The sequence below is a fragment of the Archocentrus centrarchus genome, chromosome 13 (genome assembly GCF_007364275.1).
Source record: "Archocentrus centrarchus isolate MPI-CPG fArcCen1 chromosome 13, fArcCen1, whole genome shotgun sequence".
Lineage (NCBI taxonomy): Eukaryota > Metazoa > Chordata > Actinopteri > Cichliformes > Cichlidae > Archocentrus > Archocentrus centrarchus.
The window spans coordinates 37,292,103-37,320,019 of NC_044358.1; the positions used below are offsets into that span (position 1 = coordinate 37,292,103).

The 27,917-nt window shown below is 41.7% G+C and overlaps 1 protein-coding gene across 2 annotated transcripts in view; it reads right to left on the reverse strand.

Moving 5' to 3' along the window:
• ankrd13b (ankyrin repeat domain 13B) overlaps positions 1 to 27,917 on the reverse strand; it is a 41,207-nt gene that overhangs the window by 4,935 nt on the left and 8,355 nt on the right. For both annotated transcript variants that reach the window (XM_030745376.1, XM_030745375.1), the window contains 12 exons: positions 20,341 to 20,476; positions 19,201 to 19,325; positions 18,111 to 18,156; positions 17,347 to 17,490; positions 16,218 to 16,458; positions 13,721 to 13,787; positions 12,885 to 12,966; positions 9,494 to 9,558; positions 8,428 to 8,564; positions 7,406 to 7,563; positions 6,956 to 7,144; positions 3,879 to 4,042 (listed from right to left, as the gene is read on the reverse strand). In XM_030745376.1, the coding sequence (XP_030601236.1) occupies positions 3,879 to 4,042; positions 6,956 to 7,144; positions 7,406 to 7,563; positions 8,428 to 8,564; positions 9,494 to 9,558; positions 12,885 to 12,966; positions 13,721 to 13,787; positions 16,218 to 16,458; positions 17,347 to 17,490; positions 18,111 to 18,156; positions 19,201 to 19,325; positions 20,341 to 20,476 (1,554 nt within the window). The remainder of the gene's footprint in view (positions 1 to 3,878; positions 4,043 to 6,955; positions 7,145 to 7,405; positions 7,564 to 8,427; positions 8,565 to 9,493; positions 9,559 to 12,884; positions 12,967 to 13,720; positions 13,788 to 16,217; positions 16,459 to 17,346; positions 17,491 to 18,110; positions 18,157 to 19,200; positions 19,326 to 20,340; positions 20,477 to 27,917) is intronic.

Here is a 27,917-nt window from a genome sequence, read left to right on the forward strand (position 1 = left end):
TTTATTCTACTTACTGATTTTGCTTCAGTATTGATTGTTTTTATTTTGAGACTGGTCGCCTTTTTCTCTACTTCACTGCGTATATTTGTCTGGTCTTGCTTGACTTATGGTTAAATTTATTGCTGCCATTTGCACGGTGGGGGGGGGGGGGGGGGGGGGGCGCACACTTGCTACCTGTGCCTGTTCATAGATACAGACACACCAAATACTCTACTGTCACTAATAACTGTAATGCATCAGCACCATATCAGCATGAGAAAACTCCTAATGCACTTGGTTTGTCCACTATTAAAAAAGCCACAGAATTGGTGTGATACATCAAATTCAACATGTTTGGAACACATAGCAAGATAAATTGAAATTAGTTTATGTTTTGGCGATCCTTTCATTAGAACAACAAGCACATAGCAGCATGTGAGTCATTTTCTATTGTTTCCAGACAGAACCTCTTTGTAGCAGAGATGCACCTCAGAGGTTGACAAAGATATAAATATATTCACACAAGATAGGCCAATCTCCAACCTTCCTTTTATCTCAAAATTCTTGAAAGAGTAGTTGTAAAACAGCTAACTGATCATCTGCAAAGGAACAGTTTATTTGAAGAGTTTCAGTCAGAATTCATTACAGCACAGAAACAGCATTAGTGAAGGTTACAAATGATCTTCTTACAGCCTCTGATGGTGGACTCGTCTCTGTGCTTGTCCTGCTAGATCTCAGTGCAACTTTCGATATTGTTGACCATAATATTTTATTAAAAGATTAGAGCATGCTATAGGTATTAAAGGTACTGCACTGCAGTGGTTTGAATCATATTTATCTAATAGACTCAAATTTGTTCATGTAAATGGGGAGTCTTCTTTACACACTAAGGTTAATTATGGAGTTCCACAGGGTTCTGTGCTAGGACCAATTTTATTTACAGTATACATGCTTCCCTTAGGTAGTATTATTAGAAGGCATAGCTCTAGAATTAGAAACATCCTATCTCAGTGTGACACTGAAAAGCTAATTCATGCATTTATTACTTCTAGGCTGGACTACTGTAATTCATTATTATCAGGTTATCCTAAAGGCTCCCTAAAAAGTTCTTCAGTTGATCCAAAATGCTGCAGCGAGAGTACTGACAGGGACTAGAAAGAGAGAGCAGATTTCTCCCATATTGGCTTCACTTCATTGGCCCTGTTAAATCCAGAATTGAATTTATAATACTTCTTCTCACATACAAGGTCTTGAATAATCAGGTACCATCTTTATTTGAAAGAGCTCATAGTACCATATCACCCCAATAGAGCTCTTTGCTCTCAGACTGCTGGCTTACTTGTGGTTCCTAGGATACTTAAGAGTAGAATGGGAGGCAGAGCCTTCAGCTTTCAGGCCCCTCTTCTCTGGAACCAGCTCCCAGTTTGGATTCAGGAAACAGACACCCTCTCTATTTCTAAAATTAGGCTTAAAACCTTCATTTTGTAATTATTGCAGGGTCTTTACCTTACAATATAAAGCACCTTGAGGCAACTGTTATTTGGTTATTTGGTGCTATATAAATAAAATTGAATTGAACTGAATTTTTGATAAAGCTGTGCTTGTACACCACTCTGCATTTAATCAGTAGTTGTTATTAATCTCTGGCTCTCTTCCACAGCATGTCTCCTTCCCCTGGCCCCCAACTAGTTGCAGCAGATGACTGCCCCTCCCTGAGCCTGGTTCTGCTGGCGGTTTCTTCCTGTTAAAAGGAGGTTTTTCCTTCCCGCTGTTGCCAAGTGCTTGCTCATAGGGGGTCATTTGATTGTTGACTTTTCTCTGTAATTATTGTAGGGTCTTTACATTACAAGATAAAGCACCTTGGAGCAACTATTTGTTGTGATTTGGTGCTATATAACTAAAATTGGATTGAATTTAGTTGAATGTACAAGTGCTTGTTAACACAAATATTTAATCAGCCAATCACATGGCAGCAACTCGCAATTAAGCATGTAGATATGGTCAAGACGACCTGCTGAATTTCAAATTGAGCATCAGAAAGGGGAAGAAAGGGGATCTAAGTGACTTTAAGTGTGGCACGCTTGTTGGTGTCAATCAGGCTGGTCTGAGTACTTCAGAAACTCCTGATCTAGTGGGATTTTCAAATACAACCATCTCTAGGGTTTACAGAGCATGGCCCGAAATACAGAAAATATCCAGTGATCAGCAGTTCTCTGGTTGAAAAATGCCTCATTGAGGTCAGAGGAGAATAACCAAGCAGTAACTTGTTATAACCAAAGTATGCAGAAAAGCATCTCATCAGTAGCAGAAGACCACACTGTGACCTGCTCCTGTCAGCTAAGAACAGGAAACTGAGGCTAAAATTTGCAAAGGCTCACCAAAATTGGACAAAAATTGGAAAAACATTGCCTGGTCTGATCAGTTTTGATTTGTGCTGCAACATGGTAGGGTCAGAATTTGGCATAAACAACATGAACATGGCTCTTGCCTTGTATTAACAGTTCACGCTGCTGCTGGTGGTGTAATAGTGTAGGGAATATATTTTCTTGGCACACTTTAGGCCCCTTAGTACCAAATGAGCATTGTTTAAACATCGCAGCCTACCTGACTATTGTTGCTGGTTATGTTTATCTTTTTATGGCCACAATGTAGTCATCTTCTGATGGCTCCTTCCAGCAGGATAACGTGCCATGTCACACAGCTCAAATCATGTCAAACTGTCTTCTTGATCATGACAATGAGTTCACTGTACTCATCAGCTCTTGAATCACCAGATCTCTCTTTTGGGATGCGAGAGATTCACATCATGTACGTGCAGCCAACAACTCTGCAGCAACTGTGTGTGATGCTATCATCTCAGTATGTGCCAGAATCTCTGAGAAATGTTTCCAGCACCTTGTTGAATCTTTGCCATGAAGAATTAAGGCAGTTCTGAAGACAAAAGGGGGGTCCAACCCACTATTAGCAAGGTGCGCCTAACAAAGTATAATAATACTAATACTTCAAATTAATAATTCATATTCAGAAATGTTCAACACAACCACTAACCATTTGCTTGCACCCCTTCCTCCAAACAGCCATGGTCAAATCATAGCTTTGGAAGCATGAATGGCAGCTGTGATGAGGTTGGACTTTCATGTACATGTTGTTCTAATGAAAGCATCCCCACAACCAAAAATACTATCAAAAAAGTACAGATCACTTGAAGTCTTGTAAGGTAACATCCTGAGAAATAAATGTTATTGTAGACACAGGATTGACTAGTCTATGAACTATATGTATATCATTAATGCAGTCCTTTAATATGTGCATCAAACATTGTGTAAATGTAACACCTGAAAGAATTTCATTGATTTTATGAGGTGAATGTGAAATTTGATCAGCTGAGTCTTCTCCATTAGGCTTTAAAGCTGTTGATGTGTACATTGGATGCCATTTGAGAAGCATTAGACTTTATAGTAAATTAATGTTCAGCACCTGATGTCTGCACCACATAAAATGTAAAACTTCTTTGCACAAGTTATCAAACTGTGAACTCCTGAGAAATGTCAGTCATCTGGTGTATTCATTGACTAATTATCCAAATTTTTCCATTAGCTAGTTTGTTCGCCTACACTGTTTATGTCTAGCTCATCCATTGGGTAGCATTTCCAGTGTGTTGACACACGTTCTATCACCATATGTAAGATAATATTAGCTGCTCTGTCCTGGTCTTTATATGATTTGGGGAAAACACTCCAACCACTACAGCAGCATCAAAAATGATCTAGTAGTGCAATGTTTGTTTCAGGAAGCTAAGGTTAGCTTGATCTAGCGAGTAGCCAGTTAAGCACTGATTTAGGCTGTCTAAATGGGTGTTTGAGGGCAGAAGATGACATTCACATTCACATTCAGGCCACCTGATCGTATTCGGAGCCGGCTTCCAGCAAGCTCTGCTGTATGGCAAACTGCAGCAGGTCTTCCTCCTCCTCTCTCATGCTGTCTCTCTGTTTGCCTCCTAGCATGGTGTATCCAGGTGGGGCCTCAAACACACATGGGGGAATCTCGCTGGCTCGACAGGACACTGCAGCACACAGGGGGGAAGGCAAAGGGCAAGAGATGCGAAGGAGTGTTATCTGGCAGTAAAGGAGACTAAAGGAGAGGAGCGGGGGGGAAAAAAAAAGAATTTTCTGAGCAAAAGAAAGACAAAACATCTTTGGGAGGGAATCAAACATGTGCTATTTACTGTACATGTAAATGTAAATATCAAAAGCATAGGGCATTTGAATGAATACAGTGCAATTTAGAAGTGTCCACTGTTTCAGTCTTATAGAGGCGTTACAGATGTAGCCAAAATGGGCAGTTAAGATTTATATGCGTCACCCACTGAGGAGAAACAAGTTCAGTGAATTGATCTGAGGACTGTCTGATATGTACTCTATAATAAAGTCTACTGTGTATAAGTCTTGAGCCACTTTCTGAAGGTCTTTCAAAGTTTTTCTTTGGACATTGGCTGCTTTTTCACTCATTTTCAGTCCAGTCCTTGTACCTGACCATTTTCTAGAATTTTCTTTAGCTATTTGACATCATTCAGATTTCAAATAGCTAAAGTATAAAAAATGCACCAGTGGAAGGGTGGCTGTCAAGAAGCCATTCTTAAGGGAAACAGGAGGAAAGGCTGAAATATGCCAAATTACACAAGAACTGGACTGAAAATGAGTGGCAAATTTTTGGTTCAAATCATGGTCATTATGTACGAAGGAGGTCAGCAGAGACATACAACAGTGAGTGTTTACAGCTATCTGTAAAACATGGTGGAGGCTCTATCATGGTTTGGGGATACATTTCCACCAGTGGTGTTGGGGCTCTTGTTAAAAGTTATGAACACAGAAAAGTATGGTCAGATTTTGAACCATCATGCAATATCACCTGGAAAGCTTCAGATTTTTTAGCATGACAATAATCCCAAACACACTGCCAGTGCAGTAAAAGCATACCTGGATAGAAAACCACACAATGGAACTCTATCAATCATGGACTGGCCTCCCCAGAGCTCAACATTATTGAAGCAGTGTGGGATCATCTTGACAGAGAGCAGAACAAAAGGCAGCCAACATCCAAAGAAGAGCTTTGAATGTCCTTCCTGAATACTATTTAAATAAATGAGAAGAAAGCTGCCTGAGAGAGTTCATAAATATGTGCAATATTGGAAACAAGTTAACACCCAGCAAATATCAGTTAGACAAAAGTTAGACCAATGCAAATGCATTCGACTGACAGTTTGTTTGATTGTGAAATCAATTTGACTAGACAGTAAAATGACATCCACTCTGTGTAGAAAAACTGCATTCTGTGAGACAATATTAGAATTTCAAAAAATGTGATTTTCACTTGTTACCTATCACCTCCACCACTGCAAAATGCATTATGAGATACTCAGTGCCAAATCCACACAAGCCTGTCCTCACCAAGCAGGGCTGAAAAATGAAGCCTAAGCAGAAGTGCCAAATACTGTAATTCCTTTAAAAGCCACTTGAGGCTGGTTCCATGTTTTTATAACTCAGCCATTTGGATATTTTTGAGGTTTAAAGGTAGGGCTGTATTAGTCACCACTGCTGTTTGCTTCTGCAGCTGATGCAGAAATTCCTGAAAACCTGCACTCTAGCTGAAGGACACCAGATGGCAATAGTCTTGCGAAAAGACTTCCACTCCTATAGAAGTCTCTGTAAACACCTTCCTCACACGTTTATGGGCTCAGTCACTTGTTTTGGGTCATACTGAATGAAAAATTATGTTTATTTTATAAATCTTGGTCATACCATGTTTTCAAATGAAGGATTATTTTTGGTATGGAACCACATGCTCCTTGGTTGACAGCTTGTCAGTCATAAATTGCATGTGCTTTCATAGTCAGACCGGTCCCTCTTCGTAACATCTGTGGGGTGGGCACTTATCTTGAGGCATCAAAACAAGACTTCAGAAACCAATGGGTGATGCCACGGAAGCTATGTCCACTTTTGTGCTGTACAGTAAAGTTATAGATGTTAAAATACAATCTGTCTGTATGCAGACAAACTGTTGCATTTAGTTTGTTATGATCTTTAAACTTGCTGCAGGATTTCAACAGCTGTTTGATGTTCTGTTGCAGGGATTCCTGCAGGATGCAGGGGTGTGTCTGAAGGGGGGCACGTGGTGTACACAGTTTTAGTGTCATTATTTTGCAGATTTACTAATTTATTAATACAAAATATAAATCTAATAAATTACATTGATCTTTAAAAATATAAAAATTAACCTTTTTGTCACAGCTGGCAAGGTGAGGCAAGATGGAGGACCCCAATGCAACACCCTCAAGACTCGAACAATGTTTAACTTAAACTTTATTCATAAACTTGAACATGTCAAAACCGGACGGGAGCCAGCTACACAAGAAAACTTGAGAAACAAAACACACAGCAAAAGCCAACATTCCCAGTTAGGCAGACAAGGACACAACAAGGAACTAAACAACACTGAGACCTTGAATACACCAGGGAATAATGAGGGAAGAGGAAACAGGTGAGAACACAGGTGAACAAAATAACACTAATGAACAGGGGAAAGTAAAACAGAACACAACACACAGAGACCAGATGACTATCAAAATAAAACAGGAAGTCAAACAAGGGAACAAAGACACAGACCTGACACTGAACACCGGGAAACACAAGGAACTAGAAAATCAAAACATAACCAAACCCCACAACAAAAGAAAACCCTAGAACAGACAAAATAAAGCCAAAACAAAACACACAGGGACAAAAGGACCCCAGACCATGACACCTTTTTTTTGGTGGGCCAGTAAAACTCTGTGCAAGTGGGTCCTTCTTAGCAATCCCACAATAGATTTTACCTTTGGTTATGTGTAGACTCTGTGAACTGCCTCTGCTGCATGTTCTCACAAAGAATTTATAAAACAGAAAAAAGTATTCTGCAGCTCTACAGCTGAGGCACTTACTGGTGGAACTAGAGCTGGAGACGCTAGAGGAGTCGCTGCCTGGAGAAGGGGTGTCTGTCCTCGGGGTGTCCCTCTGTCCATCCCCCTCCACCACCACTTCACTGTCAGCACGGACACCACTTCCCTCCTCACAGCCATTCAGGTTGCTAAAGGTGATCCTAGCATTTAGGATGTGGTAGAGAGGGATCTCTGCAGGGAGAGGACAGAAGTTTCACCCCCATAATCCAATCACCATACGTGTCCTTTATATCTATTATTCTATTTTTATGATTGATACATCTTATAGCCTTTTTGGTCATTTTTACTCCCTTTCACTGCATGTCTTAACTTCTTTCCATTAATCTTTGTGTCCCTTTTCCAAGCCTTTCAGCCCCCTGCCCTCCCCCTTTATTTAAACAGCCAACATTTTAACCTCCCTCCCTTCATCTATCTCAATCTCCCTGTACTCACCAATCTTGACAGGGAAGCCAGGCGGCAAACGCAGAGTGATGAAGTCACGCAGCTTAGCGAACAGGGCGTTCGAGATCGCCATGAGATCGATGATAGGCACCACTTGTTCTGCCAGGGAAAGAGGATGGGACTCACACAGCCACAACTTGGCTTTAAACCTAGGAACAAGCACACATATGGGAAAATAAGGAAGGAAGGAAGAGTTGATTAATAAATATCAGCAAATGCATTTCTGTCTAAAGCATAATTGAAGCAATTTATGCTCTTGCTTGGACAGTTAAATGTTTGCCCAGAGGAAGCTGCGCAAAGACATTGATCACATCAGCTAACAGTGGCTGTCCACAAGCTGCTGAGTCGTGTTCAGACCGAGGTCGATCGATTCTTATATTCTAATTTGTCCAATGAATGAACACAAGATCGAGAGGCAGCTCTACAACCTCAGACGCATCATCTTCCCGATGTCCAACTTTTCATTACCTGCTGAAGAAGAATAAAAGTGACTTCTGGAAATGTCAGAAAGACCAAAGCACACAGCGACACCGGAAAAACGATTAGTGGGCAATGGAATAATCAGCTGTGTTACAGACAAAACAAGTCAAATGATTCTTTTATTTGATTATACTTCCCTCATTGAGTTCATATATACCCTTCTTTTTTTTGTTGCTTTTTTCTTCCTAAGTGACACTGCAAGTGTTCTTTCATTTCATTTTTTTGTTCGGTTGCATTTGTTAATACACTGGAGCGCCATGAGTCATCCAGCCAGAGCTGAGTGATAGACTGCAGAAATCCACTAATTGCTCGACTCTCCACCAGCTTTGTAAAAACATGAGTGTTTGTCTGCCACTGTTATCTGACTGCCCTTCACCTCAGGAGCTCAGCAGCCAGCCGTTGTGGACGACCAATTTTTCCTCTGGGCTATTCTCTGTCCATCATTTTGTCAGCTTTGACAGTTTGGAGGGCGACTTTGCTCTATGCATGGCTGCCTGTCTGTTTTTTTTGTTTTTTCTGTGGGTCTGTGGCACCTCTGTGTCTTGGTTGTGAGCTGGCACGGGTGGCCGATGTCCCTCTGAGTCATCGTCGAGCTGGGGTTGAAGTATTCCTCGGCCGTCAGCGCGGCAGGGTTCGTCACCACAGGGGACGACATCTGGGTCACCAGAGCCTGGACAAAGCGAGGAATGAATAAAATGAATTTTAAAAAAAACATGCTGGTGTGAAATGTCACCATATTAGAGATAGTGAAGCTTTTACAGTTGTAGAAAAACGACTAAGTCTGCAGGAATGCAAAGGATTATTAATCAATACCAGAGGCTTTTCAAACTCACTTTCTTTGCTATTCTCTGCTGTGTGGAGATTTCAAGGCTCTCCTTTTACCTACTGGCATTTTTTAACAACTCTTTGAAGGCTTTGAGCTCAAGTCAGAAGTTGAGAAAAAAAATTATAAAGCAGTTTTCTTATTTCACTAGTCATCATTACAGTGGATGGCTCGCTGCACTAATAACTGTCTCACTGTCACATATGGCTTCAGTAAACCTGCCAAAAGTAGAACCCCATTAATGGTACAGGCCACCAAAGACTTGTGAAGCAGAAGACAAAGTGCCTCTTTAAAGTTTACAGTTTGGCAAAACAGTCAGAGTTTTTGGGTCTTTTGCTCCAAGTCTTTGCAGTGCTCACCACAAGCCCAGGACCAGTCATTGTTTATGTACTAATTTTGTTTGTTGCCCAAAATATCCCTGAGCACACAGTAGCGTGCGTGTGAGTGTGTGTGTGTGTGTGTGTGTGTGTGGGTGGGGTGGGGTGGGGGGTTGGGGGGGCAGTGAGAAGAAGCAAGTGAAGAGCAAGAACACAGAAATAGGAGAAGCAGGGAGGTATGAGTCATGGGTGCTCGGCAGCAGAAACAAATTAAAAAACATAATCAACATTTGAGAGCAGTGTGGAGCCTCTGCTGTTGACACAGTCAACTCGACAGTCAGGATTCATACATGCGGGTATTTCCCCGACAAAATTTTCCCCTCAAAACAGCAATGACCGTCACGGTGCTGACTGTTTTTATGTTTAACGTGATGACGTGCAAAGCAAGCGCCTGCTCACCCCGTTGTTAGGCCCCATGTGTTGTTCGGCAATCCCGAGGAAGTTCTGCAGTGGGGTCTTTCCACCTGCTCACACACACACACACACACACACACACACACACACACACACACACACACACACACACACACACACACACACACACACGCGCGCGCAGTAGCAGAAGCAGAAGCAACAGCAAGTTATAAAAATGTACTTATATAATCACAACACATACATACAATATACATAGTGCCCCGTTAGTTTTACAGATTGACTTTAGATGCACTGCACAGCCCTCAGTATGGGCTCATTTATCGCCCCTGCCTAGTGTTATTTTGCTCTATAATGCTCTGCTCAGGCTTATTGCATTATATCAAGCTTTTGTAATGTACTCTTATCATCTACTAGGAGCCTGTATGAAATGAACCAAACCAAGCTGAGCCAACTTAATTGAATCGAAGCAAAAAAGCAGAATTCTACAGCCTAAGAAATCCAGTCTGAATATCAGTAGATCTTACAGCAGAATTTGATACATGAGTAATTATAGACCGCAGCTGGACAATGAGAAACCCTTAATCTCAACATTGTTCTTACTTTTCCTTCTTCCACCTCTTGAATTGACCTTTTCCTGCTCTGCAGCCCTAGTATCCTAGAGACCACAGTTCATTAAATCATAGACAGTTTCCCCCTTTTCCCCCGTATTAATGTTCAGTCCCTTATCTCATCCCCGGAAGATGGCAGTTTAATGCACCACTACTTCAAGACGCCGACTTCATTCAGTGCTCCAATAAAAAGAGAGAGGGCATCATTTTTGGAGATAACCATTATTATTATGGGAAACAGACAGAGCAGTAATGGTAGGAAAAATCATATTTGTCACAAATCAGAAAACAATACCACAATCTTGAGAATATTCAAGGTCCTAACATCTAATTCCTATTCTAATCTCATATGCAATGAACAGTAATGTCGCCAACTCTGACAAGCCCCGAATTACTTTCTCACATGACCACACAAGGCATTCACTCAATCTTCATCACCACCAACAATCCAGAATAACCAACTCATGGCATGACATCATGCTTGTCAAACATTACCATGCATTTGTTGTAGTGTTCCCGTGTTCCAACTCTCCTGTCATTTCAAACCAGCTCTGCCAGCATGTGGGATGAGGTGGAATTGTCCTTTAGGCTAACTGGGTGCCATGACCCAGAACTGTCTAAGTGGCACCCTCTTGTATATACTGGTACTAATTTAGCCCTTTTCTGCAAAGAGTGAACACCGGCATCTTTCAATTTGTTTATAAGTCATAAAAGATGCTCATTATCATATGAAACTAAAGAGAGTCTCAAAAAATATTAGTTTTACAAGAGCGTGTTTGTAACCAACACACTGTCGGTGAACTTGTTCAGAATGCAGTTTGGGTGGGGTGACACTTATTACCACACCACCTGGACTTACAAATGAGGTCACTTCATTTTGGGTGGTGCTGATTAAGAAACCCTCCCCAATCATGAGCAGCAGAGTTTCATCGTTTCTATGACATCGCTGTCTGCACATCCACATAAATAAAGAAATAAGCCGCTCATCTGACTAACTATGGAGGAAACAGTGCTTCAAAGCACCATGTAACACTTTGTATCCTGCATACATATGCAACTTTCTATGAGTATATGGGCTTTTAAATTATTAATTTACACATTTTCAGTTTTATGTAGTTTCGAGGCCCATTTATAGACAAGCATCAGCTTGATTCAATTCAGTTCAATTCAATTTTTTCTATATAGCACTAAATCACAACAGTCACCTCAAGGTGCTTTATACTGTAACATAAAGACCCTTCAATAACAGAAAAATCCCAACTATCAAACAAAGCACTCCAGCAGAACCAGGCTCAGGGAGGGGCAGCCATCTGCAGCGACTGCTTGGAGGTGAGGGTAGGGAGACAGAACAAAAGACACACTGTGGACAAGAGCCAGAGATTAATAATAACTAATGATTAAATGCAGAGTTGTGTATAAACAGAGTGAAAAGAGGTGAATGAAGAAGGACACTCAGTCCATCACGGGACCACCCCCCCCCCAGCAGCCTAGATCTATTGCAGCATAACTAAGGGAGGGTTCAGGGTCACCTGATCCAGCTCTAACTATAAGCTTGATCAAAAAAGAAAGTTTTAAGCTTCCAGAGAAGAGGGGCCTGAAAGTTGAAGGCTCTGCCTCCCATTCTACTCTTTAAGTATCCTACGAACCACAAGTAGGGCAGCAGTCTGAGAGTGAAGTGCTCTATTGGGGTGATATGGTACTATGAGGTCTTTAAGATAAGATGGGGCCTGACCTTGTAGGCCATGTAGGTCTACTTAACATTAAGATATATGAGGATAAAGATTTGGCATCAAGTCAAACGTATTAACATCTAAAGAAGCTGCAAAAATCAAATCAATTCTAATTCATGTAATGGTCTGAGTCCTGTCGATTTCAAAAATCTGTTAAGTGCAAAAAACAAAACAAAAAAACAAGCTAAATATAAATCTGAAAAAATAAACTCCAGGATCCTGTTCCTCGCAATAATAAACTGAGTGAGAAAATTAGACATCAAGGGATTAAAAAGATCCACACTGATGAAGCAAAACAGCTGCTGCTCATTTAGATCTGAGCGCAAAAAAAAAAAGAAGAAAGAAAACGTGACCAGCTTGATAGTGTGTGGTTTGGATTTGGTGCTGTCGTTGTCTTTATCAAACCACAAACTGAATGAGTGCTAAAAGCAGAGCAAAGGTCTATCATTGTAGTGTGGTTTTCAAAGCAGTCATCTACATTTCAGCCTTCGGTCATCTAATCTGTCTACAGCTGCTGATGATACAGTAGGTATGTGTCTCTCCTAGGATATATAGATAGCACTTAAAGGGTTCTTTTTTTTTTCCAGCATTAACAAAATGATGAAAAGTAGCACAAGGAAAGGGCAAATGGAGTGAGTCACTCATTCAGGAGTCAGTGTAGCGTTTCCAGGAACACTTTCCACCTGCATATTAGCAGAGTGCAGATGGGGATTGTGACCTGGGAGAGAGGAGTCCTCTCAGAAGAGTGTGTGATGGTTGATCTTGGCTGACAGCGACAGTCCAGGGAAAGAGACCTGCTAATCCTGTTTGATTTATGATCTGAACCAGAAAATGAGACGGAGCCACCGAGAGAACTTTACGGGCTGTTAGCCGCAGCCTCGGGGTGATCTCCTCGCGCTCAGGTGAGAGGGACTACTCATCGGTGACTCTTCTATCGGACAAGTCTCTGCACTTGGGCTGGGGGAGGGGAGTTACAACAGCGTGGAGTTGATAATGGAGAAATTTGGCCACTCCAGCTGTGATGTAGCTGCAGAGAAAGACCACCTCAGTGGTCGAAGGCATGATGAAGTAACTTACCTTTTATCTTGTTCTTGTTCTGGTCTGACAGATGATCAGTTCTGGTCCTGGTAATCAGCTCAACATTGGAGGCTGCATACACCTGAAAGAGGAGACATAACTCTTGTTTTTTGCCCAGACAGACTTTACGTCCTCATTGTTTCAGCACACGTGTAGCTGTGATAACTCCAAAATCAACTTGTCACCATACCAGCAAAAAAACAAAACAATCCCCTTTTTTTGTACCCTGGTTGCTAGTCTGCAGTTCAATGTGTTTCCTTCTAGAGTCCACAGCAGAATACAGAATTCCTCAATAGTGACCATAAAAATAAAGTACTGATTAAATATTGAACAGGCTGCTGATACTGAGTTTACACTGGATGACACACGACTGAAATAAAGAACTAAAAGCATCCAGGAGTAGAGCAGCTCTGTAAGTGTTGTCTGTTTATGTTTGCAACTCTAAATCAATGAAGCAGAAAATAGTTGCCTTCCAGACAGCAGCATTTTACTGTAGAGCGCATCTGAAGGGCTTTTAAACCCACCAGTGACAGATGGCCCGGTAGTCTGACACTTGCCTCCCATTGATCCCTCGAGGGGGTAAAGAAAACAAATGGGGTCAAGGTAACAAGGTAATGTATTATTTTTTTAACTTGATTTGAAAGGCCATCTGGTGTTTTAGGTGCTCATGAATCTTGATTTATGTTTTTTTATTTTTAAAGCATCAAATAACTCTGGAGATTATTCATTGTGGAAATTGAATCCTTCAAGTTAAGTGAACCTTCAGGAAATACCAAACTGACTTCTGGCAGCTGTGGTTTATCAGGACAGTGCGAGTGATCAGTGAGCTGTTTTACCTTCGCTTCATATCCATTCACCATCTCAGTCTTCTCACTCCTCCATCCCAGGATGCCCGTCTTATTCCTGCAACACAGCACATCTCAGATCACTTTTCTCTCATCTCAATGCAGTTATAAGCAATATTCAGTTGCATCTAAACATTGAAAACACGGAGGGTAAAATCAACCAACTCCCCATTGACTGCAAGCACCCAGAATCATCTTTTACACATAAAATGCAGCCTGAAAACACTGCTTTCATTGCCCTTGTTTGTCACCAGTGAAGATGAGCGGTTCAGTGCGCAATTAGCAAACCTGCCAGAAGTTAGTGAGCCATATCACATCTTCATGATCTATTCGTGTCACTGAACTCCTTACGGACCAAAGCACAGAAACTCACTTTTCAAGGATGGTTATTCCATTCATTTCAGCCCTTATATATATCTGAAGTTTATTACTGATATCATATTTATTTAATTAATTTTTTTACAAATAAACTTTGGGAGAATTCTTCTAAGGGTAAAGCTCACATGCCTGTCTCCTATCATTGTTGGATAAACTGTTCTAGTCATCAGAACATTGAATTTCTTCCTTTACTTTGGTTAAGGTCCCAAACTGTGCAAATATTGGCATTCTCACAAGCCTGAACTGTACTTTGCAAAATGTTAGCATGCTAAATGATGTCAATAAGGTTATAACTACTAAAAAAACTGCGTCTTGGCCAATCAGATCACAAGAGGACCAGCAGTCAACGCAAGCATAAACGATCGCCAGCACGCATCGTAATCTTGTAACCACTTCCAGTTCACTACTCATCCTTTGTAGCGTAAATGCTAACATGTCCTGATGCATCCTCAACACGGAAGTGACATGAAAATATGTCTTTGAAGGAGAACATGGTGGCACCTTTATGGCTCCTTAGCAAGTCACATATGACTTGCTCCTCACAATCTGATCAGGAATAGCCTGTAGCCTAAATATTTAAACATTTTGCATCCTCTGGTAGCCCTTGTTTAACAAATCTAGCACTAAACTGGCAAAAGACGGACATATCAACTGTCAAGGTCCTTGTCAAGGGTTCTGGAAACCATTTTACTTGTGAATCCAACTCTAAAACTGTGAAACTGCAGCGCTGTAGTTTTTGTGTGCAAGGCTGCATAAAGACGTAATAACTCTGGAGGTAGGTGTCCCGTCTGGGATGCTTGACAAAGCGGTTTGCTGTAAAGCATCACAAATAGATTACTGGCATGTAGACAGGAATGCTGACCAAGGAAAATGCACAGAGGTGACAGTGAAGTGCAGGTTTGACAGAGAGATGATTACCCCCCAAACCACAAACCTCTCCTCCTCTGCTCACTTCTCTGAGTCATTCTTTTCTCGGTCTTCTTTCTCACTTTTAATCTGTTAACATTCACTTCCTGCCACTGCTGCCTTTCCATTACTCGCCTATCTATCACTGTCTTCCTCTCTTTCTCCTCCTGCCACAAAAACCATCAAATATCTCTTTCTCTTGGCTTCGGTATTGTGCTTTCCCGCCCATATCCTCGTGTCTCATTCATCTTTCCCTCCATTTTTCTCATTGCGTGCCTTCCTCCATACTTCCCTGTCCCACCCTCCTTTTCTGTCCCTCACTACCATCCCCTAAATTTTTTCACCATCATTTTTTGTTTCATCCTTCTCTTTACATTTTCTCCCCTCCATCCCTCTCTGTCCAAACAAAACTCCCTCTTCTGTTACCCCTCTCCTTTCCTCTCTGTCACATCAGTCTTGTCTCTCCACCTGACCAGAATAGGATGAGTTTTGTCCTCCGTGACACTGCTCGGTCCACCTCTCCCTCTCTTCTATCCTCCTTTCGAATTCTTTTATCTCTGCACCCGGTGTTGTTTCTAGTCACCTTATGTCCAACCTGTCTCTTTTCCAAGTCATTTCCTTTTGTTCACCAGTGCATTTGACTTTTTTTTTTTTTTAAGGTAGTCTGAGCTTGACTCAGGCACCCTGAAGCTAATTTGTTCCTCCACATCAGGTTTAGTCCTGTAAATTTATTTGGGCATTTTTGCTTTTGTGATAGGAGCATATTCCCAGATACAGTACAAGAAAAATGTGTGCTCTTCAGTGGAATTCACTACTTTGTTCTATGCAACTTTTTGTTGTGTCCATTTCCTCCCACTGCCGTGGCTTTGGTTTGTATTTTTCTACATTTTGTGAAATGCATTTTGACAGCCACCAGAGAACGTGCCTGAACTCGTTCCACTCAGCTGTGGGTTGCAGTGTAGGAGGCAGCAACAGAAAAACACTGACAGAAATTCAATTCTAAGAACAAAAGAGTGATTTTTCGCCACATGGAAAAACAAAACAAAACATAAAAAAGCAGCAGATTAACAGAGCAAGTCCTTTGACTGAAATGAAAGCTGTGTACGAGCTTCATACCTTTCAGGGTTATTTTGACTGTGCCTTTTAGAGCCTATCACCACACATTCTGTCTATTTTTTCAATCTATAGTGATATTTCTTCTGACCTCTCGAATGCGATGTTGCGGGTGTCCAGCTGCGTGGTCACCACTGGTGCAGAGAGCCTGGCTGCTACCTGCTCATCAGTGGGCTGCATTACTCCCAGAAGACCCAACCCAGCAGTGGTGCTGCTGCAGGCACCACCCTTCCCCCTGCCCGGCGAGAGCGCTGTAAGGGACGAGACGCACAAGGTCTCACAGAACACCAGCTGCCTGTCATGGTCGACCTCCATCACCTCTGCACTGGAGTCTGAGAGAAAGACAGGGTGGGATGGGAAGAGAAAAACTAGAGTCATTTCAGTGTGCGAGAGAGAGCGGTAAGGAAGTCCACAAGTCCATGATGCTGCAAGACGCAAACATGCCAAAACACATAGAAAGGAGCGTGAGAGAGGGAAGGATTAAAATGAAGAGGCTGCAGATGTCGGAGTAGATGGAGAGAGGAAAGGAAAGAGCAAATTAAACATGGCCCAGGATAAAGAAACACTTAGAGGAAGATCTTTATGTGAAAAAATGTCAATACAGGAGGGATAATTTAAGGTAGTGAGGGGGGGAAAGGATGCATCCAACCATTTCAGGGTTGCAGGGGGCTGGAGCCTGCAGACAGGAGGGAGAAAGAGCTTTGCAATCAGCCTATGTGAGCAATGGAAAGGTACAGTCACACCTGCTCCATCATATTCACGTCAAATGAAGCTCCCTTGGCTGGTAAATACAACTACATGTTTATCGGCATTTCTCTGTGCCCATTAAAAACAGTGCTGTCTTCATGCATTTAATATCCCAGTAGAAGAGATTTAATGGACAAAAGAAAACAAAGGGGTATACAAGACCGAGGAAATCTGGCCTCATCCTGTAGATAAATAGTTTAACACTTTTGGAAACACAATCATTGTATTTGTTTAAGAGAGTCATATGAAATCAACACCAGCTTCTTGTCTCTGTGGTCTGCATGAAGCCACCACAGCCAGCAGCAGGTTAGCTTAGCTTAGCACAAAAACTACTGGTACTTTTGTTGTTCTCCCAGTTTCATTTGTCTAACCTACATTTTTAAATATTAATACTAGTCAATGTTATTTTCTGTTACTGCATTTTGGCACAGTGCACGCACCTCACAGAGCAAGAATAGAGTTCAGCCTCTCACCTTGCCCCCTGAAAATGAAGCTCCGGTTTCCTCTTTGCCAGGTCATCTGTTCAAATCCCATCAGGGTGGTATCAACACGGAGACACTGGCCACTCTTCCAAACTCTGTATGTGTCACTGGGGCAGATACGAGACACCAGGGGCACTAGAGGCGAACACAGACATGCTTTGACTTAATGCTGTTTTTAATGGATATATGTACAAAATGTTACTTTAGGTCTCAGTTTTCTATTTTTTATGGAGGCTCTGCGAGGTCAAACACACTGCAACTTTAGAAAACACCAAATAGAAAAATGCTGCAAAAGCACATAAAACACAATGGAAGTGTTTTTGGGGAGACATTAATGCAACGGATTTATTCAAATTCCATTGTGTGTTTTATTTTTTTAATTTCTGTTGTGTTTTATTCAGCTTCAGTTTTGTTTTGTGTGTTTTTGCAGCATTTTTCTATTTGCTGGTGTCACAGCTGCAGTGCATTTGATCTCTTGGGGCCACCGTAGTTTTTGTATTTTACTTTCTTTAATTTAAGCCATTCAAACATGTACATTTCCTCAGCTACAGGTGAAAGAATGGTACAGTTTACAACAGAAAGCATAAAATGTGTCATAAATCTACTATGGATACTCATACTGGGTATACAAAGCAAATGCTTTTTAACATGCAATTGAAAACAGGTGTCTTTAGCCTCAGAGGAAGATAAAATTATTAGGTCTGACTGGTTAGTACTGGCTCTACTGAATTATTGGACACAAGGACTGGACTCACCCCAGCTGGTAAACTCCCATTTCATCTCCACATAGAAGTCTTGGGCCTGGTTAGACAGTGGAGGAGGAGGAGGAGGAGGAGGAGAGCAGAGAGAGAGAAAGGAAGAAAAATGAGAAAACACTGAGCATCGATAAAGAGGAAGCTATAGAGGGAGAGTTGTGGAAAGTGATGAAGTTAAAGATTAACAGACAGGGAGAGGAGAATACCAATGTGCAGGAGAAGAAAAAGAGGTAAAGCAAACAAATGCAGCAGGGATGGTTCCTTGTCTGTGCCAAAGATGAGGGGACTGAAAAAGAGATATGTGTATGTGTGTGTGTGTGTGTGGGGGGGGGGGGGGGGGGGGGGGGTGTTTGTGTGTCTGTGTTAATAATAGAAGTGATGGATGGAGGGATGGAGAGGACAATGATGTGGCTAAGAGCAGCAGCAGATGAAAAACGATGGGATGTGTGTAACGCTTGCGGGTTCATGTGTGTTCAAGTGCCAGTGCTCTTTGCTGTTTTCACAGTGTGAGGGTGTTGTGTCTGTCATGAGAGTATGCTGAAGTGCATGTATGATTGTGTGCATCACGGAGCCAGCAGGAGCAGATACACAGGAAGGCAGACTGTTTGAAGGCAGATCCCTGCACCTCTGTCACCGTTTTGTGCAGCAGCTACAACACAATCTGCTGCTGCAGGCTTATGACCATTAACCTCCTGTACAGGTAGCCTGAGCATGTCCATCAATGCTTTTGAGCCTTCAAAAGGGCACACTTTAAGCCTTTAGGGAATAGCTATGAGTCAGATTAGAGAGCGACAGAGTGTTGTGGAACATGAAGACATATCCTTTGAGTGTATTTCCCTTGTTAAACAAAGTTATTAATACTTTCAAAAAGAATTGCACAGGAAAGAAAAGATGTCAAAGATTCATTTACATTTCAAATTAATGCATTTTTCGACAAAACAGCCCTGATATGGATGTATAGTTTGCATATCTATTCTGCACACAGTATATGCACACTTATTCGCATCCCTGTTCATGAACCTGTGTATGACAGCATGTGTGTGTGTGTGTGTGTGTGTGTGTGTGTGTGTGTGTTTGTGTGAAATCCCACTTGGCGCAGTTTCTCCAGCAGGACGGGGATGCCCGCCAGTCTCTTGGCAGTCCTCTGGTAGTCACGGTAACGAAGCACGAGACGCACCAGCTCCGGATCTCTGGTGCTCACCGCCTCCTGAAGAACTGAGAGAGAGCGAGAGACGGAGACTAAAACAGAGCCAATCACTCAGCCTTCATCTAAAATTTATGTACATGAACAATTTAAGAGGGCAGCGAGAACTGCCGAAACTGAAGTGGGCCAAAGGAGAAGCTGGCATGACCAATTACTGTGGCTCACCCATCATTGATCAGCTGTCCTACACCTGAACAACCTTAGAACAGTATACCTTGTGAATTGAGCTAACACACACATTATATTTTCTGGTGTGTGTGTGTGGCATTGTAAAGAAGACAAAATGACCACATAGGCAGTATGTTTGTTTGCTTGGTTAGCACGCTGATATAATGCCCTCCATTGTTTGACGGCGATAGGCAAATGGTGCAATCAAGAATGGCTGTCAGTAACATTAGTAACAACTAAAATAACAGCTCTATTTTTCTGGCTTGATGGACAGAAATAGCAAAATTTTACTAGCGTGCTATGGCCAATACAAAACATGCTCTCTACAAGGCATGGCCGACAACTGTGATGGCACCAACAGACATGCAAGCAGGTAAAGAGATAAAAGAAATATACTCAATATTGACTCCTTAAAATAACAAAGATTTATTGGATTACATTTAATTCATTACCAAGCTACACTATGCCACAACCAAAGAGAGGGATGACAGCAAAAACAAGAGCTGTAGGGTAACAACCTGATTTTATACTCCATTATCCTCCCATTGCAAGAACCTGAAACCAAATTCTGACTGTGCCAGCAGAGATGAGATTTTGGTTTTTATTTTTCAAACAAATACAGGATGCAATTGTAGAAAAAAAAGAAAACAAAAATCCAGCGGGAAGTGGTGTTGTTAAAAAAAATATCTTAAGATATAAGAAATTGGCATGAATCGCAAAATTCATTCAATACTTCTTCACAGCCATCTTTCCCCCACATACCCGCACCCTCCCAAATGCAGCCTATTTATGCCGTGCACTGCTCACATTACCACAAATAAACTCCACTGTCTTCACACAACATGTGCACACACTCACCGGTCCAACCATTGCGGTTCTCCTTGCTAACATCAGCCCCGTGCTGCAGCAGGACCCTGGCGCAGTCCAGGTGACCCAGTGTGACAGCGAGGTGCAGAGGAGTCCGACCACGAGGGTCCAGAGACTCTAAATCAGTCTGCATAGAAAAATTGGAGGAGGAGGAGGAGAAGGGGGAAAAAAGATGCAGGAGAACGATGAGAGAAATTCTAAAATAAGCAGGATGTGTAAGAGTTGGGAAAACAAAACGGGATGAGAGGGAATTGGGGTTAATTGTGTATCAGTGTAAGGCTCTTGTGGCTCAGACAGAGGAGTGGCAACAGAAAAACATATAATAGAGACACAACTATGATGGCAGCAGCAGAAAGATACAGGCAGAGCCTGTGACAAGTGCTAATTGATCTGTCACCACTCCTACATGGCTGGGCACCACGCTTCTGTATTCTACTTATTTTCTGGGCTGGATGTGTTGGGTTCAGGTAAACACAGACAGTACTATCTGCTTTGTTAAACAGACCTCTAGACACACACACACACACACACACACACACACACACACACACACACACACACACACACACACACACACACACACACACACACACACACACACACACACACAATTTTGTGTATGCTGTCTGCTGCTCTTGAACACTTGAAACATAGCTTCAGTTTCAGAGTTCGAGTTTGAGTCTTGGTGAAAAAGATGTGGGCAAGTCACAGCAATAAGCAGGTGTCTTTTCAACCTGCTGTGCAATTAAGCAAAATATATATAACCTACAGCCTCCTTGTCACCAAAAATACACTTTTTTTTTCTTAGTAAGCTTTTACTGCTTGAGGCTGCGCTTCAGCTCTCAGCTCCACTCTGAATTTAGAAGCATGTCAACAAGGGCTCATTAGGCAGCCATACTACATTAGTTTTAATCTTTCACATCAATCATACCAATGCTTTGATACAGAAAATTAAAAAGCAGGAGGCTTTTAAAACCCTTAAATGTGAAACATGTGGCAGAAAGCTACTGCCAATTTTAGATGCTTGTAATGCTAGCTCACTGCTGCCTTTGCTATTTGGTGCATCTTTCAAACAAACAAATAAACTGAAGAAAGAAGTGTTACTGGCCCTGCATCGTGCTTTATCGAGTCAAGAAATTCAGCTTATTCCTACATTCAGTGAGGATCTGTATTCACTTGTCTCCCTGCACTCCTGGGTGTTCAGGCTGCCAGGCTATTCTTTACATCTCTTTTGCCTCTGGCCTAATAATTTTTTTTCCTGCCTTCAGTGATCCAATCATCTTTTCAGACTCTCATTTGTTCAGCCTGCCTCCTCCCCATCTCCACCTCATTGTAGCCAGTAAGATACCCTCATCCAAGCCTTCACCTCCTTCATCTGCCACCACCAGCATCTAGGCTCCCGTGGGGGTCCTATTGCTGGATTGTTGGAATTGCCAAATAATTTATTATTCAAACTCTGTACTTCAATAAATTATGTTCAATTCTTTCAACTGAAAATGATTTTTCTTTCTCCTTACTGAAATAACTTGGCATCATGAAAAAAAACCCACATTTACTGCTTTCTTGACACATTTTAATGAATAGACCAAGGTTGCCAATACTCAATCTTGTAGTGTTTGATACTGTGTGCATGTGTTTTCATAAATGAATGCATAAATAAATCTTACACTGAGAATTAGATTAAGATGGAGTCTCAAAGGCCTTCCCTTATGCAAAAATGCAAATCAGGGTAAACAGGTTTTATTCTGCAGTCTAAACATCAGACCTTTTCCACATTTCAGCACTAAATCTGCTCTACAACATGACAGTGAGCACAAAAAAATTCTGAAATGAGACTTGCCAGTGAGTGTTTCATATTCCTGGTTTGACACAACAAACAATTACAGGAGCTAGCTATGTTTGTTGCTTGCAGCTGTAAGTGGTAGTCTTTTCTCTGAGCTTAGTAAAAACCTGCAGCTTCACAGGGCTACTTAAAGGGTTTAGCATTTCCCCAGTGTCAGACAATTGCACAAATTTGCACATATGGAATAATACACAGTGGTAAATGACAATCTGCACTTTTTTTTTTACACCCCAGGCAGGTAACCTGTCACAACCACAGGGTTTTACATTTAAATCATATGTACTGCTCTGCATGAAACCTCCCGTCCCTCTCAGAAATGTTCCCTTTTCTTCTTGCAATGTGCCCCTTCAGCAACTTCTACCACACTGATCTTAGATCTGCCATCCAATTAAACAGAGCTGCTGACGCCCCATTATCTACTGCCTTGGCAGATCCAAGGTCAGTTCTGACAGTCTGCTGTGGCCTTGAATTTTAATTAAGGATTACTCTTGGAGGTAAGGTAGCATGTCTCAGAATCAGCGCTTTAATAAAGATGTTAAGGAAGCTGTGAAAAAATTCTTTCCAGGAGTTAAAAAAAAAAAAACACTGTGAGTTTTGTTGTTATGGTGTAGTTATATGTAATAATAATAATACTGTGAAGCTGAGCAGACAAAACCTGGGAAAGTCCTTATTGAGCCCTAGCAGTGGAAAAAAGCAGATGATTCAAGGGAATTTTTTAAAGAATCAGGCACACATGAGAAAGATGCCATGATAGGCGCTTAGATAATGTCCAAATAAAATATGACGTAGCAGCTGTCTAGCTCAGTCTAACTGCAGTTTCCGAGAAACCCACACTGTGAGCATAGAGAGAAAGTCAGCGGTTACACTAGAAAGCAGTTACTGCAGCGTTCTGTTTGTCCTATTTGCAAGGGAAATGAAGAAAACATGGAGGAGGGTATGACTACAGAAAGAGACACAAAGTTACGTACAAGTTTTCAAAAACACAAGGATAATTTAAAATGCTTTGATATGTTCTGGATTGAGTTTGGTAAATCATAACTCAATAATAAGAATATGATACCATGGTTTCAGCCTGTTAATGGGAGTTCTATCTGTGCGATCGCCACATCTTTGGTTAACAGCTCTGTGTTCTCCGCAGCTCTTCCATAAGCAACCCAGAAGAGAAAGAGTGGGAGATAAAGAGAAAGACACAAATAACGTGGGCAGAGAAATTTTCTGTTGTGAGCGAAAGCCTGTCGGCAAAACTTTAACTAAGACAGGGGAAGATAGAGAGCAAGCTAAAGAGAAAAGAGTAATGATGGCTCTTGTGAGTGATGGCTACACCAAACAAAGACACAGGGCGAGGTGAGGAAAGAGAACAGAAGGAAAACGAGAGTTAGAAGGGAGACAACAACATGAGGGAGTCCCTCAGGAGCTGTGTAGGCCGAGGAATAGAGGGAGTGTGCGAGGAGTGGAGTATCATAGGAGAACGTAGTGGAAGAAAGAGAGCAGTCAGCTTTGTTTGCGTGTGCTGAATAACGAGCTGTGCATCATGCAAATGCAGCCATTTTCCATATTATGCCATGCATGTGTGCGTGTTTTTATCACAAACACTGTCTCATGGGAAACTGCAGAGGGCTCATGTAGCATAAATGTGAAGAACAGTCAAAGTCAGAGAGCAGTCTAAATAAAGGTGTGTGCCATATAAACACGTGGAAGAGAGAGAAACAAAATAAAGGAATATACATGTGAAAACCATTTTCCCCAAATGAAAATGATGTTTTGTTTTTTTAAAGAAACAACACACATATTTTTCTAAGCACAAAAAACTCAGAGACAAGACCACAGATGATAGTAGAGAAAAGAGATAAGGGAAAAGGGGGGCACTCTCATCTTCATTTTGTTTTCATGAGGCCTTTGTACTGTCTCACACCTGCTCCCCCCTTTAAGTGTCCCTGCGTAATTTTGGTGATTATCAGTTTAAGTTTATTTGACTGCTATACTTGATTTAATTTACTCTGGATACAAGAGCTGAACAACAGCTGAAATGCAGCACACAGACTGAGAGAGAGGGAGAGGGAGAGAAATGGGTGAAGGAAGGGTGCTAATAAGAGAGACATTTGGCAAGGTGGAAGGTGACAGAAACAGAGGTAAATAAAGTCAGGGCAAGATGCCAGTGGGATGATTACAGGCGAACAGGGGAATTTAGAAGGAGACAGGTCAGAGAGCAAAAAAAACAATGGATAGAATATATAATAGGATTACAGGGAACAACAGAACAAACTTCTGAACATTAATGTAGATAATTCCTTTCTCCTAGGAGAAAAGAAGAATATATGTCCCTTAAGACAATTTTGGCAGCCAGAGATAGGACGGCCAAAGCCGCTGCTGACTGCCACTCACGCACTGGGTCTCCATGGCTCATCCTGCAGGTGGTGGTTGCACATGAGGGTGGTCTATTCTAGGTATTTGGGCTGAGCCCTTCCAGGCCTGCACCATGATCAGAATGTGCCATCAGAATAGCACTTAATTGTGCCCCTCACCTAGTACCGTTTTTTCTTGGGAGATTCTAACCAGGGGCAAATTACCCTGGACAACATAGCTCCTGGGATCACTAGTAGTAGTGCTGCTGCTCCCCTGCATTGAAAGGAGTCAACTGAGGTGGTTTAGGCATCTGACTAGGATACCTAGTTGAAGCCTTTTTGGTGAGGCATGTTGGAGGTGTTTCAGAGGTGCCTGTGCATGTCCAACAGGGAGAAGATCCTGGGGTAGACACAGGACAGGTTAAAGAGACTACACCTTTCAGCTGGATTGGATGGATGGATGGATGGATGGATGGATGGATGGATGGATGGATGGAAAACTACACTTCAGCTTCCTCCTTTGCATTTGTTTTCCTACAGCACTTCTCTGTGATGCATTATAGTAGGCACACAGTATTATTTGCAAAACCCATTATGTTGGTAACTGCAAGTCAGCCTGAGTGAGCATGACAAATCCCTGCAATCAGTGCACATCAGCCTCTTAGTGTTTAATAGTTAGCCTTATTGTTATTTTTGTACCTTATAAGTTAGACTGATAGCATAATAAACTTGCTGCCACACACATATTCTGATCAAATGGTTTCTCTACATCTTAACTGCTAGTTTTCATTGACTTTCTAAAAGGCAAACATATATTTAAAAGAGGCAAGCACCCCATTTATAGATCGACTGAAACGCCTTATCATCAGCTCCCCTTAATTTCTAACTAACACAGCAATGCAGCACCTAGCCCATGTCAAATTTTCAACACAAAATGATTCAATATGTGAGACATTTGTTGTGATGACACCTTCAAGCAGTATGAGAAAACAGCGTCAGTGTCATTCTGTAGCAGCAGAGATTTGCTACAGCTCATTTGGCCCAATTTGCATCAGAAGTAGCAGAGATAGGAATAAATTGTGACAGTGCTCAGAGTTAGCAGAGCACACAGAGAGCTATAATTCAAACTGCGAGTTTAAAGTAATGATCATGACAGTAGAAAGCCTTAGTGATAGAAGACAAGGGCCAAGACAAGTGTAGATGAGCGTGCGCGCACACACACACACACACAGACACACAAACACGCAACACACATAAACCCAGAAGCAACACTTAAGTCCACTTAGAACTAATGTTCTCCCACGACTACATGCTGACCCGCAGGCTTACTGACATATTTACTCATTCACATGTGAACAATGTTCAGATGAAAAACAAAGACACACACACACGCACACACACACACACAGTCTGAGCTAAATCATCATGAAGAACATTTCCTCTCCCCATTTACAAACTAGGAATTCTCTAGAGAAAATAGTTGTTTACTACTAATGGGCTTTTCTTTCTTGAGTGAACACACACACACACACACACACGCATACACACACGCACACATGGCAATCTAATTGCTCCTCTCTGACTTGTGTGGTTCCATAGTGACAGTAGGGACATTCTATCCCTACTTATCTCTGAGCTTCCATTCTTCATAATAAAATTACAATGGACGGTATAGCATGGTCATGTAAAGTTTGTGATGATGGGTCTGCCATGCAATGCTTGGTATGTCAGAAGTTAATTGTAAAATGTGTTAGTTTACTAAAGGTGAGACAGTACCTTAAACAATAAGCTGTCACGGTAAGCCCAGCAGGCAACATTCACAGCAAGAAGCCTTTACAGTGAGACAGCATGCGTAATATAGACCTTGGTGCTAACTGACATGAAACAGGAATACAGACATATTTAAAGTGATTTGCAACACCTGTGGTTTTCCTGCCAAAATGCTTTCTGTGGAAAAAAGTCAGCACCAGGACCCTGAAACCCAATCAGCTGAACCCTAATCCCAAAACTACCTCATGACCTGGAGGTTGTAAAGAGGTTAAAGAGGCTGTCTACTGCCACACACACATCCACTACAGTATATACCCGTGGCAGTAACTCAAAGTATTTAGGCATGTAGACACGGTTAAGAAGACCTGCTGAAGTGAGCATCAGAATGAGGAAGAAAGGGGATTTTAAGTGACTTGAATGTGGCATGGTTGTTGGTGCCAGATGATGTGGTCCAAGATTTTCAGAAACTGCTGATCTACTGGGATTTTCCCACACAACCATCCCTAGGGTTTACAGAGAATGGCCCAGAAAATTCAAAGCCATAAAATATTCAGTTTGCAGCAGTTCTCTGCATGAAAAATAACTCATTTATGCCAGAGGTTAGAGGAGAATGAAACTATTTTGGGCTGATAGGAAGGTAACAATAACATTTGTTATAACCAAAAGTATGCAGAAGAGCATTTCATCAGTAGCAGAAGACCACACCCTGTCCTACTACTGTTTGCTAAGAACAGGAAACGGAGGCAAAAATTTGCACAGGCTCACCAAAATTGGACAAAAATTGGAAAAATGTTGTCTGATCTGCTGAATCTCCATTTCTGCTGCGACATTTGGATGGTAGGGTCAGAATTTGATATGAACAACATGAAAGCATGGGCCCATCCTGCTTTGTATCAACAGTTAAGGCTGCTGGTGGCATAATGGTGTGGAGGATAAATTTTTGGCATACTTTGAGGTTCTTAGTAACAATTGAGCACCGTTTAAATGCCACAGCCTAACTGAGTATTATTGCTGACCATGTCCATCCCTTTAATGACCACAGTGCACCCATCTTGTGATTGCTGCTTCCACCAGGATAACACGCCATGTCACAAAGCTCAAATTATGTCAAATCGCTTTCTTGAACATGACAATGAGTTTAAAGTACCCAAACAGTCTCCACAGTCACCAGAGCTCAATCCAATGGAGCAGCTTTGGGATGTGGTGTAATGGGAGATCTGAAAAACTATTGCTGCTGCTACTGAAGAAATACACGAGTGTGACCATTTGCATAGAATCATCCAGTCTCACTTGCTTTTTGAACTGCCGTCTAACCCGTTGCTTTTGCAAATGTCGCTTTGCTCCTTGTGTGCACAGATCCTGGTCTTTTATAAAAGAAGAAGTGTCAGCATCAGCACCATGTCAAACCATTTAATTTCATTATAACAAGACAATAATCTCATTATGATGACACTGTTGAAAGATTAAAAACTTCATACATTTGTAATGAAATGTAGGGATTTCTGCTTTTTCTCACCATGGCAGCTCTGCATGTCTTTGCATACAATTTTGAGTCAGCACATATTTTTCTTCTATGCCTCCATTTTCTACATGCGTTCTTCCTGTATTTCTCC